This window comes from Podarcis tiliguerta (assembly GCF_965153285.1).
Source record: "Podarcis tiliguerta genome assembly, chromosome: 18".
Lineage (NCBI taxonomy): Eukaryota > Metazoa > Chordata > Lepidosauria > Squamata > Lacertidae > Podarcis > Podarcis tiliguerta.
In genome coordinates this window covers 9,029,544-9,045,857 of record NC_139551.1, presented here as the reverse complement: position 1 = coordinate 9,045,857, position 16,314 = coordinate 9,029,544, and the positions used below count along the sequence as shown (strand labels likewise).

Here is a 16,314-nt window from a genome sequence, read left to right as displayed (position 1 = left end):
TTTCCTATTAAGAACGGACCTCCGGAACGAATTAAGTTTGTAACTAGAGGTACCACTGTAATGTGAAGCAGGCAATGGCAGGGAGGACACCATCTGTACCAGGATGTGCACAGGCTTCTAGGCCCCATCACACTTCAGAAGGCTATATAGTGTTAGTAATTTTGTGTGTGTGTGTGATGAGAGAGAGAGAGAGAGAGAGAGAGAGAATTTAAGATATAGTGGTGCCCCGCAAGACGAATGCCTCGCAAGACGGAAAACCCGCTAGACGAAAGGGTTTTCCGTTTTGGAGGTGCTTCGCAGGACGAATTTGCTATGGGCTTGCTTCGGAAGACGAAAATGTCTTGCGATTCCTGGGTGTGTTTTTTCGCTCCCCACCCCCTTTTTCTAAGGCACTAAGCTGCTAATAGCCTTTTAGCAGCTAACCCGCTAATCCCTTAAGCCTTTAATAGCCACTAAACCGCTAATAGCGCTAATCCGCTAATCCGCTAATGGGCTTGCTTCGCAAGACGAAAAAACCGCTAGACGAAGAGACTCACGGAACGGATTCTTTTCGTCTTGCGAGGCACCACTGTAGTTGTCTGCTTAATTAGTCCTTTCATAAAGGATTCACTGCAAATCTGATGCCTGACCTCTAAATGGTCACCACAGTGGAATAATGACCATTAGTGAGGTACAAATGTTATCCTCTCTCTTTTCTCCCCTCCTGCCCCACCCTCAACTTAATGCACTTTGCTCTCTTAGCCTCTCCTCCTCCTCATTATTTTGGTAGCTCTCTGTTATGTCATTTGTCAGTTGTCAGCAGCAGCATTACAGTGCTTGCACTCTGTGGTCGTTATGCCTCATGAAGCAGCTTATGCTCTCAGTCCAGCTTCAAGTGTGCTCTGCATATATGTATGTCATGCTTCCATCACTTACCGCTGCAAATTATTTGCTAGCTAGCATAACCTCACAGGTACAATCACCTTTTACTTATTTCAATTTTTGCTTTTGTTTCTCCTGCTCCTTCCTGCATTCCTCACCCTCAACCATCTCTTGCTTAAAAGTGTTTTATGGTTTTAAACCGAAATGCATTTTCTCTGCTCGGGCAGACTACCATGCTAGCAATACCATTTTTCTGCTTGAAAACCTTGTTAACTCTAAATCAGCAATCCTATCATGTCTGCTCCTGGCAGAGTAGAGGATGGTTGGCTGAGGATCCAGTTTTTCAAGTTGCCTTTAATCGTCCCTTCTCATCCTCTAGCAGGGCACACAGGCCCTACTGTCAGCTGAGCGTGACCTGCTGGGAACCAGGGCTGGAAAAATCCCAGGCACCTGGGTGTCTGGGCTGCCAAAAAAAAGAGAGGAATTTTAACAGATTTTCCCTGCCCTGTGCAGACCTGGTGCCTGACAACTAGATATTGCAGGCTCCTAAAAAATGTGTGCTGGCACCTAAGAAATTTGCATTACTTTCCCATCTCTGCCAGGAGCCATTTGTCACACTGCCCTTGACTCTTATTTATCAAGCCTGTAGCTGATTTTGTCCCCAAATCTGCCTAACTTAGTGAAGCTGTTGGCTTGAAACATGGCTGCTATTTACATAACGGTTAATTGATTGTGGCTAAAGCTAATTGGTCAACAGAGTGGATTGTCAATAGAGAGCAGTGATCCCATTCCACAGACTTTCATTGGATTTGAAGGTTTTTATAAATGGTTTGTTCTGCCACAAGAGATGAAACGAAGTGTATGTGTGTGTCTCCTGCTCCACCCACCCCAAATCAAGCTTGCTTTAGGAAGAAAGCAGCCTCTACATGAGGAATTTCAGTGGTAACACTGTAGGGGAAGAACCAAATCCTTCTAGGAGTATGCTGCCCTTTCTAGAAAGCTGTGTTATAGAAACCATTGGTTAGTTTATCTTAGTACGGGCTGCCCTAACTGCCATCAGCTCTCCAGAGATTCGGACAGAAGTCCTTTCCTAGCCTTACCTGGAGATGGTAGGGATTGAACCAGAGGCCTCCTATAGGTCAAGTACTTGCTCATTCACCATGTTATTTATAGCTCTTCTCCCTTAGCTGCTTCTTACCTTTCACCTCTGTATTCTGCCTAATCCTAGATGATTAAGTCTTGCATTAGAATATTGGCCAAAACAGCTTTCTAAGGAGATCCAAAAAGTTACAGCAGCTGTGCTGGTTGGATCCAGAGGGAGGAAACCTCCAGGTGCACATACACACACAAAGTTCTTTATTGTTCAAGAATGCCCCTGAGAGAGAACTCTGTTAAAAATGCAATCAGCTCAGTACAGTGGTGCCTCGCAAGACGAAAAGAATCCGTTCCGCGAGTCTCTTCGTCTTGCGGTTTTTTCTGTCTTGCGAAGCAAGCCCATTAGCGGATTAGCGCTATTAGTGCTATTAGCGCTTTAGCGGCTATTAGCGGCTATTAAAGGCTTAAGGGATGAGCGGATTAGCTGCTAAAAGGCTATTAGCGGCTTAGATCAGCTGATAAGCGGCTTAGATCAGCTGTTAAGCGGCTTAGCGAACAGCTGTTAAGCGGCTTAGGGGCTTGGGAAAAAGGGGGGGAGGGGGGAAAAAACCCACGAATCGCAAGACATTTTCGTCTTGCGAAGCAAGCCCATAGCAAATTCGTTTTGCGAAGCACCTCCAAAACGGAAAACCCTTTCGTCTAGCGGGTTTTTCGTCTTGCGAGGCATTCGTCTTGCAGGGCACCACTGTAAAAACTTATTCTTGTATATTAGAGGGGTCCCCCTCCTTTCTCCTGCAGTTGGTTCTTTCCTGCAAAGCAGGACTGTGCCTTACCCCAGTTGGAGTTGTCCTGCAGGCAAGAGGGCATCCAGCAGTGGCTCAGGTCTCCGAGATCTATTTTACTTGTGACTTATTTCAAGGTGCCAACAACAGCCATGAGCAAGACCTTGAGCAGAGAAATAGGCTGTAGAGCAGAGCAAGGGTATTGTTATTGTTACTGCTATTGTTATTAAAATGTCTATACCACCCTTCACCTGAAGATCACAGGACAGTTTAAAATCTGGGATAGGAAACCAGAAAAGACATGAAGGATTGTTTCGTTGCATTTGTGTTTATTATCTTGCCGTTTCTTCCCTGACGGGTTCCCAGCTGGTCTCCTCCTCTCAGGCACTAACCGGATCTGGTCCTGCTTAGCTTCCACAAGGCACCTGCATTGTGTGCCTTGGATATGTTGAACTGTCTGGTCAGTGAGAGGCCAGACAGTGGAGGCAGTGGAGGTTAGTTTTTACAGAAAGGATATCTGTATAGCTTATCCAATTTGATGTCATGGATGTGGGAGAGGTTTGTCTTCCTCGGCTAAAGGATCCAGATATGATCCAAGTGTGCAGCTAGACAGAATACACTCCTGTTCATGTCAAGAGGGTCAACGTAGGAGTCATCCATGGGGTGCTAGACTTGTAGGTATTTTCAGCAGTCTATGAGAATGTCTGTAACTGGCGGTTTCTCAGGGTCTTGGCTAAGTTACCCCGTTTATTCTCAGCAGTGGTGAGATTGATAAGTAGCCTTGTTCACATTACTTTTAGATAATATGAGTCTACAGACCTGGATTGTGATGCATAAGGCAGTGTAACTTTATGAAAGTGAAGCATGCAGCTCCTGATTTCTACTTGTAGAGATGGGGTTAAACTAGCTGAAGTTTGCTCCAAATTTTTCTGCAAGCAATCCCCCCCCCCCAGTCGCTAAAAATATAACCACCAAACATCTGGTTAATAATTGGGAGACTTTGTTACTTCCCTTCTGAGGAAGCATTGCAACTTCTCCTGAATCTTAGTGAAACAAAATTCCAAGACTTGGGTTCCACTGGTGGGTTCCTGCTAACAAATTGTCTTGTAAGTGTGAAGTAAACTCACTTGGAGAGGGACCATATGGCTCAACTCTGGTCATTAGTAATTCCTCTGCTAGTGTCTGCCTTTCTGGGTTTTTCTTTTTTTCCTTTTTGGACGTAGAGCATTTCTCTACCTAGCCCCCACATCACTTCCAGCCGGTTGGGCTTGTTGCCTCATTAAAAGTTCCCGTTAGCTGTGTTCTGCTGTGACAGAATTAATGTTTCCCGCCCCCACCACTGACAGGCTGTAAAAGGTGTGGAACTTGGGCGGTAGGTTTTGGACTATTTAAAGTTGCCTTGAGTTGCTGTGTGCTATATTGGTAGTGGCTGAGAAGAGAGTGGAGAGGGCTCTTTTTTTTTCCTTCCTTCCTTCCTTCCTTCCTTCCTTCCTTCCTTCCTTCCTTCTTTTAAGCCACATCTGTTTGCTGAAACCAATGCCATGCGGGAGACCAGAGGCATGGGGACACTTAATGGGTTGAAAGCAACAGGAAGCAACTTAATTAACAGAGATGTAGCTATGCATGCACACACATGCTCACACATATACATACACAGAGGTCGGGGAGAGAGTATTTACAGACAGGTGTTGGTAAATTTTGCTTCTGTGCTTCAGAGAAGTTTTTTCAACTTTTTTAAAAAAAAATCCTTCAGAAAGATGTTTGCTACGAACACAGTTGTGTCGCCTCTTGGCTGTCACTCGTGTCTGCATGTAGGATGTTTGCTTTATCAGAAACACCGAGTAAAGGCAACATTGCTTCCTGCAAAAAAACTCAAAACCCGCACAATTTTGGCTGTATGAGGCAGCTGTTGTTGCACAAGGAGATAGAGAGGAAGGGAAGGGACATTTTATGAGCTCTGGGGATCCAGGACTACAACTGATACAACTATTTATTTATTTATTTAAATTGCAGATAAATAATAAATTCAAAATTACACCTGAATAAAGAAAAAGAAAAGAAAGAAAAAAATACAATAATAAAGGGGGGTGGGAATTAATGGGATACACAAAATTGTTCAAAGGATACAAACCATAATTTGAGTATTCTATACAAAGGGCTCCCAGAAAGAAATTATATTTATATTTCTTCTTCTCTTTCTTCCCTTACAATCACTTGCTTTCTGTTAAAGAAAACTTGTTTGAATCCCTGTTATGTTAGTTGACTTCCCTCTCTCTCTTTGCTGCTTCGACACTTCTCATTGGTTACCAACAATCTGTATTCCTTTATTCAAATCAATTTTTTCCATTAGAATTTTGGAGCATTTTTAAAAAATTGCTTTAAAAAATATATACAGTACAAACATTCTTCTAGACTTTAAATACCAACAATCTGTATTCCTTTATTCAAATCCAATTTTTTCCCATTAGTTATGAAACTGATAATTTTGGGGCATTTAAAAAAAATTGCTTTAAAATATATATATACAGTACAAACATTCTTCCAGACTTTAATATTAGGATGTTCAATGCCTTTATTTCTGATCGTTATCCATCCCTTAATACAGGGGTGTGGGGGGCTGGACTATATGGGGGGGGGGGGATGAATGAATTCCTATGCCCCACAAATAACCCAGAGATGCATTTTAAATAAAAGCACACATTCTACTCATGTAAAAACACGCTGATTCGCGGATTGTCTGCGGGCCGGATTTAGAAGGCGATTGGGTCGGACCCGGCCCATCGGCCTTAGTTTGCCTACCCATGCCTTAATATGACCTGTTTTCCAGCCAAGATTGGGTCACCCTGTATCGTTGATTTGAAACCTATTCTGTTCTGTCTTCATGTACACAGGGGGTGATTATACCCATTACCAAAGCTCCGCCCTCTCCATCTTCAGGTCTGTTGCTGAGACTGGTGGACTGAGCTGTGCATACATGGGGTCCTTCTGTGCACATTAGAATCCCCACCATTTGTGCCCACTAAGGGTCTTCAGAAAGGTTTTCTTCATATGTTTGCTCTGACCTGTTGCCTGGCTCGTTACAATGTTACCTACCCTGATCTCTCTTATGAAATTGTTGCAAGGATTTATAACCTGTGGCCCACTCAAATTGTGTCCAAGAATTGACAGACTCAGCAATGGAGAAAGAGAAAGTGATATTTTATTGCTGAGCAATAATGACCCAGTGGAATGATTTCTAAAGACTGGGCCCCGAAGCCCTAGTGCAGTAATAATAATAATAATAATAATAATAATAATTTATTATTTGTACCCCGCCCATCTGGCTGGGTTTCCCCAGCCACTCTGGGCAGCTTCCAACAAAGATGAAAAATACACTAAAATGTCACATATTAAAAACTTCCCTGAACAGGGCTGCCTTCAGATGTCTTCTGAATGTCAGGTAGTTGTTTATCGCTTTGACATCTGATGGGAGGGCGTTCCACAGGGCGGGCACCACTACCGAGAAGGCCCTCTGCCTGGTTCCCTGTAACTTGGCCTCTCGCAGTGAGGGAACCGCCAGAAGGCCCTCGGAGCTGGACCTCAGTGTCCGGGCGAACGATGGAGGTGGAGACACTCCTTCAGGTATACAGGACCGAGGCCGTTTAGGGCTTTAAAGGTCAGCACCAACAGTTTGAATTGTGCTCGGAAACGTACTGGGAGTAAGGCTTTATACCTGAGTACATACATCCTAAAATATGACATAATTGTATATAATTGCATATGGCAGCAAAAATCGAACCAATGAGCGCATACATAAGCCTTTCCCCTGACCATGTAAAGAATACCCCCCAACTTCTGCTTTCCTCATATGGTACATCAGCCTGACCTTTCCCCCAATTTACAATAATAAAGAGGAAAAGAAACTTAATTTTGTCCGTTGATAATATGGATAACCCCCACACAACATTTGCTCCTGTCTAGAACATTGTGGTTAGCATTTTCCTGTTTTTAGCTGCTGAGGAGCTTGCCTGGACGGAGGAAAGTTCCAGCACATCAAATTTATTGCTTCCTACTGGTTCAAATCCCCGTGACAGGGTGAGCTCCCGTTGCTCGGGCCCTGCTCCTGCCAACCTAGCAGTTTGAAAGCACATAAAAGTGGAAGTAGATAAGTAGGTACCACTCCAGTGGGGAGGTAAATGGCGTTTCCGGGCGCTGCTCTGGTTCGCCAGAAGCGGCTTATTCAAGCTGGCCACATGACCCGGAAGCTGTACGCCGGCTCACTCGGCCAGTAAAGCGAGATGAGCGTGCAACCCCAGAGTCGGCCACGACTGGACCTAATGGTCAGGGGTCCCTTTACCTTTTACTATGTTAGCGAGACGTTGGGTACATTAGAAGAACAAGGGGGAGAGAAATGGGGCAGAGGTCATTTTTGGATTTCTAAAATCTAAGCATTTAGCTCTGCAGAAGCCTTAGCGATTCAAAATCAGATACATGGGTATATAAGAATCATCATAAAGATATATGGTTATATATGGATATATATGGATAGATCACTATATAGAAATCATAAAGGTAAAATTCATCCAGGTGATCCTGCTACAAAATTGCTCCCAAGCAATTGCTTTCCTTCCTCTGCCAGAGCCTTTCCATTCATGGGGCATTACCATTTCTTTCCCTTCCCAAATCCAGGGCTAACAGAAAACGAAGCCAATCCCGAAGGCATAAGACACAGGATCAGAAGTTGCTTGGGGATGCCATGGGGATGGAGACTGCCTTGGATGAGGTGAAGGTGAAGGAGGAGCAGAGGAGAGTCCCAAGTTTGGATGAAGAGGACAAAAACAAAGCCTTGGAGGGCAAAGAGGGTAAGGCTTATTGGACATTATAGAACTCTATATCATGAGCATCTAAGCTCTCATTAAAAATGTTTCTTGCCCCTCTAGATCAGGCTTACATTTTAGCACTCACCTGCTAACCAGAGTCGACAAAGAATTGCCTGCAAGTGAGTACGCTGGTGGAGACAGGGACCGAGTGCTCTATCTCTCTCCCAGCACAGAAATGTCATGAGCTGCTGGAAAAAGAGGCTTTGCTGTCTCTCTTCAGCAAGTGAGTAAATAGGACACTGGAGTTTTTGGAACACTTCATGAGCATAATGCCAACGGACTTTGTAAGCAAGCCTTGACTATGTTTGTGCCCTACTTTTCAGCCAAGATTGCCTCCCAAAGCAACTTTAAATTAAGTTCCATACAAAGATACAATATAATTAAGGATATGTTGGCGGGGGCAGGGGGGACCATTTCTTATGGCTCTTGGCAGTGGATATCACAGTCCAGGTGCCAGACTCTTCCTCTAGAGAGAGATTGGTAGAAGGGGCCGCAAATAGACTCAGTGGCTCACTGATGGCAATGATCCCAACCCGCAGAAGCGGCTCTCCCACTGGTCTAGAGAATCTTCAAGTTAGGACCACATGAAACCACCTTAAAACTGATTAAAACTGTTAGGGTACCTGACTGGGAATGGCTTTCAAGATCATTCCCAGCTTTACGACACAAAATCCTGACTGTTTATGGGTGCAGGCAGCTTGAAGTGTTTCTGGTTGCCCTCTTCCTTCGCCCTGCAAGGGTACAAACCACAGAGCAGCTGGCTTTGCATTGTCCAAACCAGAATTCATGGGAGAAAGGAACTGCGAGTGTGGGTCTGGGTGTAATGCTAATCTCTGGGTTCATTTTCCCCTGGACTAAGGGGGAAGCAAAGGGGGTTTGCTTGAGCTGTGTGAACCAGCATACAGCTCATGCACATCATGGTAAAAGCAAGCTGTTCTTTGTTGCTTCCCAATTTTGCCCAAATGCAGCCAGTGAAGCCCTTCAGAATGACACCTTTGAGGCACCAGAGGGCAAAAGTGGGGCAATTTCTCCAGAATTCAGTTGTCAAATTCTCATTGGGCATTGTTGGTTCTTTTGGAGAGTACCATGGCTTCTTTGCCAGAATGAAATCTACGCTTGCTGAAATATATCATCATTTACTACAGCCATTAAGAATTCAGCCTAAAATAGCTTTCTTGACAGGCCTTGGAAGTTTCTTCCAAAGCTGCTTAAGCTTTTCTAAAAGACATACATTTTTCTTCAGTACTTTGGAAAGGGTGGAATCTCTCCTCTGTATGGCTGTTACACCTTTCATTAGAAGAAGGGAGGCTTGTGGACGATTCCAAAGGCTGCAGTGTAATCAGCAGCAGCAGCATTTATTTGTTTGCTTATATATCCTGCTTCTCTGCGAACGGTTCCCCGAGTGGCATGCAGCATAACCGCAAAACATATAATCAATAAGAAAGCACAACACAATTTCTAAAAGCAATAATAAAGAGCATAATACAACCAACACTTAAAATCCCGCTTGCAAGCTTCCTACAGGCACCCGGTTGGCCATTGTGAGAACAGGATGTGGGACCAGATTCACCTTCGCTCTTCTCCAGCTTCAGACCCCTTCTCATATTCTTATGTTCTAACATCAGCAATCCCTCAGCTTGTAATTCCACTGTGTGGAAATGTAAGAAATTTGACAGGCAGGTAAAAAACTAGGTGGTGAGAAATATACCGTATTTTTCACTGTATAAGACGCACCAGACCATAAGACGCACCCAGTTTTTGGAGGAGGAAAACAAGAAAGAAAATATTCTGAATCTCAGAAGACAGAACAACAAGAGGGATTGCTGTGCAGCGAAAGCAGCGATCCCACTTGCTGTTCTGGCTTCTGGGATAGCTGCACAACCTGCATTCACTCCATAAGACGCACACACATTCCCCCTAACTTTTTAGGAGGGAAAAAGTGAGTCTTACAGAGCAAAAAATACGGTATTTGTTTGCAATTACTCTGATTGGTCATAAGGGAGCATTAGTAGAAGGCGAAAAATTCTTAAATTCTTCATTTCCATTCTTAAATAAAATGACAGGAGGCTATAGTTTGCTTATGGCTACTGGGAGTAGGGTGTCTGAGCAGGACTTCCAGTGTTAAAGCAGTGTCACTTCTTTATCCCGCACAACCCTTTGCCATTCGTTATTTTTCTTTCATTTATTAAATTGGTATACTGCCCTTCACCCACAGATCTCAGGGCAGTCCACAACATAAAAACGCTAGCAGAAATAGAATAAGCTGGTTTGCGGCGGGGGCGGGGGGTGGCTTCAAGTTGTAGAACTTAGATTTCTATCGCAAAGGCTCTGCTCCATTACTCCTCAGACTGTGGGTTGAGGGACATTAATGTGTTCTGAAAAACACATTTAATTAAAATTAAGTCTCCTGAGAACTCGGAGAAGAGGCTGCCTACTGCATCTCAACATGTTTCTCTGTTTTGCATTTCTTCTGTCCAAATAGCTTATGTTGAGTGGGGTGGGGGAGATAATTTTTTTTATATGCCTTTATCCGAAGTGATTGGATCATCCAGTCATTCATGACACAGCAGAATTACTTGTACTTAGGGGGGGTATGGTCATAATCAGAGCAGGTGGGCTTCTCTGAGAATGGATAACTATTAACTCCTTGGGAACTCAAAAAGTTAACTCTCTTTGACTGCAAGAGGGAAGCATGCCTTCAGTTTAATTCCAGAAAAGAAGTGTGCCTTTAGCAACCAGAGGTTTGGGGAATATTCCTCCTCTTTCACTCTTGCATGTGTATAATGTGTTTGTGTTTAATAAAATACTGATTTTTTTAGCTTCTTTGGGCACTTTTTGAAATGAAAAGGCAGGGTAAAAAAATTGTTTGCAAACATTGCACTGTACAACCCTGATTTAATTGGGATCTGCCCATGTTTCTTTTTTCAGTAGCTTGATTCTGCAATAATTTTGTGCAGGAAAGCCAGGAATACAATACACTGCTCCAAAATCCTTGTCGCTCCTAGATTTTGCTGGACCCATTTGTTTTACTCCTTAGGCAAGGAGCCACTGGTGTGCGGCAAAGGAGTTGCACAACCAGAGCAAGTGACTCCCTGCCGCTCCATCTTGAAAGAGCCAACAGCACATTGAGCAGGACGTGCTTGGCTTCTGTACGAGCCCCAACAGTTACAGCATGGAATAAATGGCCTGAAAAATGCCGATGTCTCCTGGGGGGATGAGAGATAAGTGGCACAGGCAGAGCTGAGGAGCCTTGAGAAGAGACGAGGGGGAAGATGAATTGCTGTGTTCAAGATGAACAGCTTTTAAATTGGAGCTGAGCCCCGCTACTGGCAACTGCTTAACTGCCTGCATCGGTGGGATGGAGACTTTTCTTCCAGCCCTGTTACTGAAATTCGGACTTTGTGGCTGAGTAGCTTTTGATACTGCTTCTAGGATGTTGCTGTTATCAGCCTGGACTTACTTATTTTCTGTTGAAACCTTAGGAAGCAGTGCTTGTTTATTGTGAGCTCTGGAATAGAGAGCCAGCCTTTTCTTCAGGCTCCCACTCAGACCTTATAAGTAAATGTGCAAAAAACAACAACCCTAAATTGTGTGAAGGAAATAAGTGGCAAGCAATTCATCTGTGGGGACACGGGTGGCGCTGTGGGTAAAACATCAGCGCCTAGGACTTGCCGATCGTCAGGTCGGCAGTTCGAATCCCCACAGTGGGGTGCGCTCCCGTTGCTCAGTCCCAGCGCCTGCCAACCTAGCAGTTCGAAAGCACGCCCGGGTGCAAGTAGATAAATAGGGACCGCTTAGCAGCGGGAAGGTAAACGGTGTTTCCGTGTGCTGCGCTGGCTCGCCAGATGCAGCTTGTCACGCTGGCCACGTGACCCGGAGGTGTCTTCAGACAGCGCTGGCCCCCGGCCTCTTAAGTGAGATGGGCGCACAACCCTAGAGTCGGACACGACTGGCCCGTACGGGCAGGGGTACCTTTACCTTTACCTTTAATTCATCTGTGAGTAGCGTCAGACAACTGCAGAGTATTTTTATGGCCCTCAAATACAGTTCTCATTCATGGAGATGGTTGCGTGTACAGTTGCCAGTCAATGAAATGTACAGAAATGAAGTGATGTGAATCCGCCCTTGGAAAAGAGTTAGGAGTGCAGACTCCTCTCCAAAGCGTACTATGAACTGTTTCTTCTGTGAATCGTTACGTCTGCATCTCTTCATAATTAGGGCAGAGTCCCCTCTAGAAACAGAGAAAATGAGACCTTGTGGATTCAGACCAAAGGCTCATCTCGTACTCCAGCATCTTGTTCCCCACAATGGCCCACTAGATGTTTCCAGAAAGCCCATAAGCAGGACACAAAGGCAAATTGCTTTCATGGGCCTGTGGTTGCTCTCAGCAGCTGGTATTCAGTGACATAATTGCCTCTGAACCTGAAGGGTGTATATACAGTGGTGCCTCGCAAGACGAAAAGAATCCGTTCCGCGAGTCTCTACGTCTAGCGGTTTTTTCGTCTTGCGAAGCAACCCTATTAGCGGATTAGCGCTATTAGCGCTTTAGCGGCTATTAGCGGCTTAGTGCCTTAGAAAAAGGGGGTGGGCAGCGGAAAAAAATCACAGGAACTCGCAAGACATTTTCGTCTTGCGAAGCAAGCCCATAGGAAATTTGTTTTGCGAAGCACCTCCAAAACGGAAAACCCTTTCGTCTAGCGGGTTTTCCGTCTTGCGAGGCATTCGTCTTGCAGGGCACCACTGTAGCAATCTCAGATAGTAACCCTTGGCTGTTGACTGGATTGTTTTAAGCTCTTCTGAGAGGGCAATGGACTCCTGCACGTGGAGCACGTGGCAACGGTACAGCATACTCCTGAATAGCAACCTGACATGGGTCTGGCCTCAGGCAGCTGGCCTCTTTAAGGAAAAATATTGATCACCATCACCATACCTGTTAGGTGCCGAAAGACAGGAAGCATTGGACAAAGAACCCCGATTGCAGGCTGAAAAGGGCCAGCCCACGACTCCTCCCCACCTTGCCTGCCCGGTGATTTTAGAATGTGGATTTTAGAAGGATCAGAATTGCTCCTTTGCTGAAGCAAGGTGTACCCCCAACACCGCCCATCAGTTGAGAATGCACCTTGATGCAGCAGAGGAGCAATCAGCTGGCGGACCATGCCTTGCTCAAGGAAGGGGACTGGTTCCCATTCAGCACTTCCCCAGCCCTGCTCTTTGAAGCCACCTCGCCCTGCTCCTTTCAACCTCTTCAGCAGAGGTTGAAAGCAGCAGCTCAAGGCTGCTTGCAAAGAGCTTTGCAAGCCCCCCTGCTGCTGCTGCTGCTTTCATCCTACCAAATCAACTGGGAGGAAAGGTTATAGCATTTTGGGGGCTTTATAGTTTAGAGGGAAAGGTGTGTAAAAGGAAACATGATAGAGGTGTATAAAATCAGTGGCGTAGCGTGGGTTGTCAGCACCCGGGGCAAGGCAAGTAATTTGCGCCCCCTAACCCGTGGATTTGCGCCCCTTAACCCTAACCCCCAGATGTTGCGCCCGGTGCGGCCGGCCCCCCCTGCACCCCCCACGCTACGCCACTGTATAAAATTATGCATGGCATGGAGAAAGCGGATAGAGGAATGTTTTCTCCCTCTCACGACGCCAGAACTGGTAGGCATCCCATGAAGCCGGAAGTTGGAAGATTCAGGACAAATAACATTTTTCACACAATGTGTAGTTGAACTATGGGATTCGTCAACGAGGGCCACAAAAGTGGATGGCTTTAAAAGAGAATTAGATCCACAGAGGATAAGGCTTCTGAGTGCCAGATGTTGAGATCATTAGTGGGGAGAGTGCCAGGGGTAACCGACCTGTTAATCACGTGATGTCATAATGACATCAGATAATTCCCAAAAGTTGGCTTGCCAGAGGTATTGGGGAGATAAAAGGTCTGGTCCACCAGGTCAAAAAGCTTCCGCACCCCTGCTCTGAAATAGTTCCACTTGCCACCGACTGCTGCCAAAGCCACCTGTTTAGAAGTCAGTGAAGGACAGTGCATTGTAATCGCAGGAAGGGGGGGGCATCTTCCACCCCCTACCCAACCCGGAGTGTAAATGCAATCTTAGATTTTGTGGCCAGGGAGAGATCCAATTTGACTTCTCATTTGATGCATTCATTTCTCTAAGGAAATTCTAAATTCCTTTCATGCAGTGCCTCAAAACCAGCTTTTATCTTGAAGTATTGTTTACACAAATGCACCCCTGACTATTTTTGGCTAGATCTCATTAACTTTTCTTTATTTTATTTTTAAATAAATTGCTGTAAATAAGGCTCTCCGAATAACCGGCTTCTGGGAAATGTTGTGACACAGACTTCTGCCAGCAATACCCTTCTGCAGGGGGAGTCTTAACAACTTCATCTAGCTCCGAGCTTACTCATTTCGTAGAGCCCCATGCTGTGCTTTGGCTTAGCTGATCCCCCTCCCCGGGCTTTGCAATGTGTTAAGCCCTGGCCTGTAGCCTTTGCTGGGCTTTAATGTCAGCATCTCAAGATTGGGAGGCAAGCTGTTAAATCTTCCTGATGGTGGTTACAGTTCCCCATTTCTCTTTGCCTTCCATCTCACTCCCCTTTGAGTACCCTATTCGTAAGGGAGAGTGACCTTTTATAGTTGTCCAGACATCTTGTAGGTGAAAAACAATCTCTCAAGAATCAAGTTGTGTGTGTGTGTGTGTGTGTGTGTGCTGAAGGGGTTGGCGCTTTCTCGGTGGAACATCTATTATTTACTGTCCCTTGAATGGACTTGATAACTTTATTCATGAAGCTACTGGGGGAGGGGGAATAACTACAAATTCACTACAAATGCAATAAAGGCAGCAGTTTCGAGGCAGCTGCCATCACGACCCACTGGAGGGCTGGCAGAAATTTCAATTTGGGGGTGCATGTGTACTGGAATACTCGGAAAACAAAGTGGCAGTCGTGGGTAGGGAGTGCTCTTTTGTTTTATGGGTGGCCCTCTGTCTAGATGGGAAAATACTGAGGCATCTATCTGCCTAGTGAGTGTGCGTGCGATCTCAAAAGTGCACTCGTGAGTTGACAGTGGGGAGATAAAATGGATGGTGGTGGCTTCTGAGCAGGGGGGTGGCACTGGGCAGGAAAGAGATGAGGAGAGAGGATTGGGAGAAAAAGAAAAAAACGCATCACCGGCATTTTGTGATAGACCCCCAGTTCAATGCCTGGCTTGATTCATGTCCTACGTTGCTGCCGCTGCTTTCGGAGACCTTGCAGGAGAAGCTGTTTGGCAGAGAAGTGATTTAGGGGTCTCTGTTCAATGCCTCATTTCCCAAGTTTTGTTGACTGCCCAGCGTGTAATGGCAGGGCTTATGTGTATGGAATGAACTTAAAAACCGAGTGTCTGACTGCTGGGCTTGAAGGCATCGGGGAGCCAAGACTCATCTTTTGCCACAAAAGGAGCTCTTGCCTCTTCTTAGATCTTTTTTTAGAGTAATAGAAGAAAATGAACCCCAGCAATCTGGAAACCACACAGGTTTCCCCCCCCAAAAAAATAAAAGATGGACTATGTTGAGTTTTATAGCTTCTTCATGGTCACTTCTGAGGCTTTGTTCACTCTTCATTCTCTCTGGCCTGACAATGAGCATTCTACTTGCTCATCACTCACTTAGCCCGTGTTTGCATTAACGGTTACTTCAGTTCGTGCCATCCCTTAATTCACATTAACTCCTGTTCTCTTCACACTGAGAGAGGAGATGAAAGTCATTGCAGGCTTTCGTTTAAAGCCTGCCTGTGTTCTTGAGTCATTTGTACTGGAAGCACGTCTTCACATGACTTCACTGAATGTCACCCGTCTTGGGAACAGGTGAGGGATGTATTCTTCTACACAAGGAGGGTGTTGGTAGAACAGAGATGGAATTAAGAGTTTTGGCAGAAGCTCTGCTTTGTCTCCCTGCACCATCAGAGACTTCGGGAAAGAGGGTGATCTGGTGTGTTACATAAAATCCTGAGAATCTCAGCATTTTTAAAGACAATTTTGACTGGTGTTGCATTTGTGGAACTTCAGCCCCAGAGAGATGTGACCAATTCTGCCCTGTTTTTCATTTAGATGCCAGGTTAAGACTTCCTGGGCCAGGTTCAGCTAAGTTCCCCCCACCCAAATCTCCCCAAATCTGCTTGGGCAACTTGGGAGAACCCCCAGGACAGCACACTGGGAAAGGAGATATTGTTCTGTCTGCCAAGCAGAAATGCTTGCACTGGTGGAACAAATCTTCTTAGTGTGGCATAGAATTCCACCCCCGGTGTTTGCCACAGAGGTGGTTGATTTTAATTTTTGGTAGATTTAATGGGTGCTGTTTTGCTGGTATGCTTTAGTGAGGTTGTAATCCACCCTGAAATCAATTGTTGTGCAATATTATTATCAATTTTTCCAATTAAGCACCAGCAGCATGCTGATTTTTTTTAGCCCTTAAGGCTAGGTGACATGGGTCTAGGTCTTAAAGCTGAGTATTTAAGATTAAATACTGGTTAGGGAATGCCTGATGATAATGAATTGTGAATCTAAGGCAGGGATCCTTCTGTACAGACTTTCTTGGGTGTTAAGATCAGCAGAAGTCCATTTGGGAAGTTTTGCTGCCCTCAGAAGTTCAGGTGAAAGTGGCCTGGGAGAGGGAATTCTCTGTGGTAGTCCCTATGTTGTAAGATTCCTTCACTGCAGAGGCGTGTCTAATGATTTAA

The 16,314-nt window shown here is 45.2% G+C and overlaps 1 protein-coding gene across 3 annotated transcripts in view; it reads left to right on the top strand.

Annotated features, from left to right (window-relative positions):
• Nucleotides 1-16,314, top strand: part of KDM4B (lysine demethylase 4B) — a 200,640-nt gene that overhangs the window by 133,385 nt on the left and 50,941 nt on the right. For all 3 annotated transcript variants that reach the window (XM_083421415.1, XM_083421416.1, XM_083421417.1), the window contains exon 10: nucleotides 7,407-7,579. In XM_083421415.1, coding sequence (XP_083277541.1) covers nucleotides 7,407-7,579 — 173 coding nt within the window. The remainder of the gene's footprint in view (nucleotides 1-7,406; nucleotides 7,580-16,314) is intronic.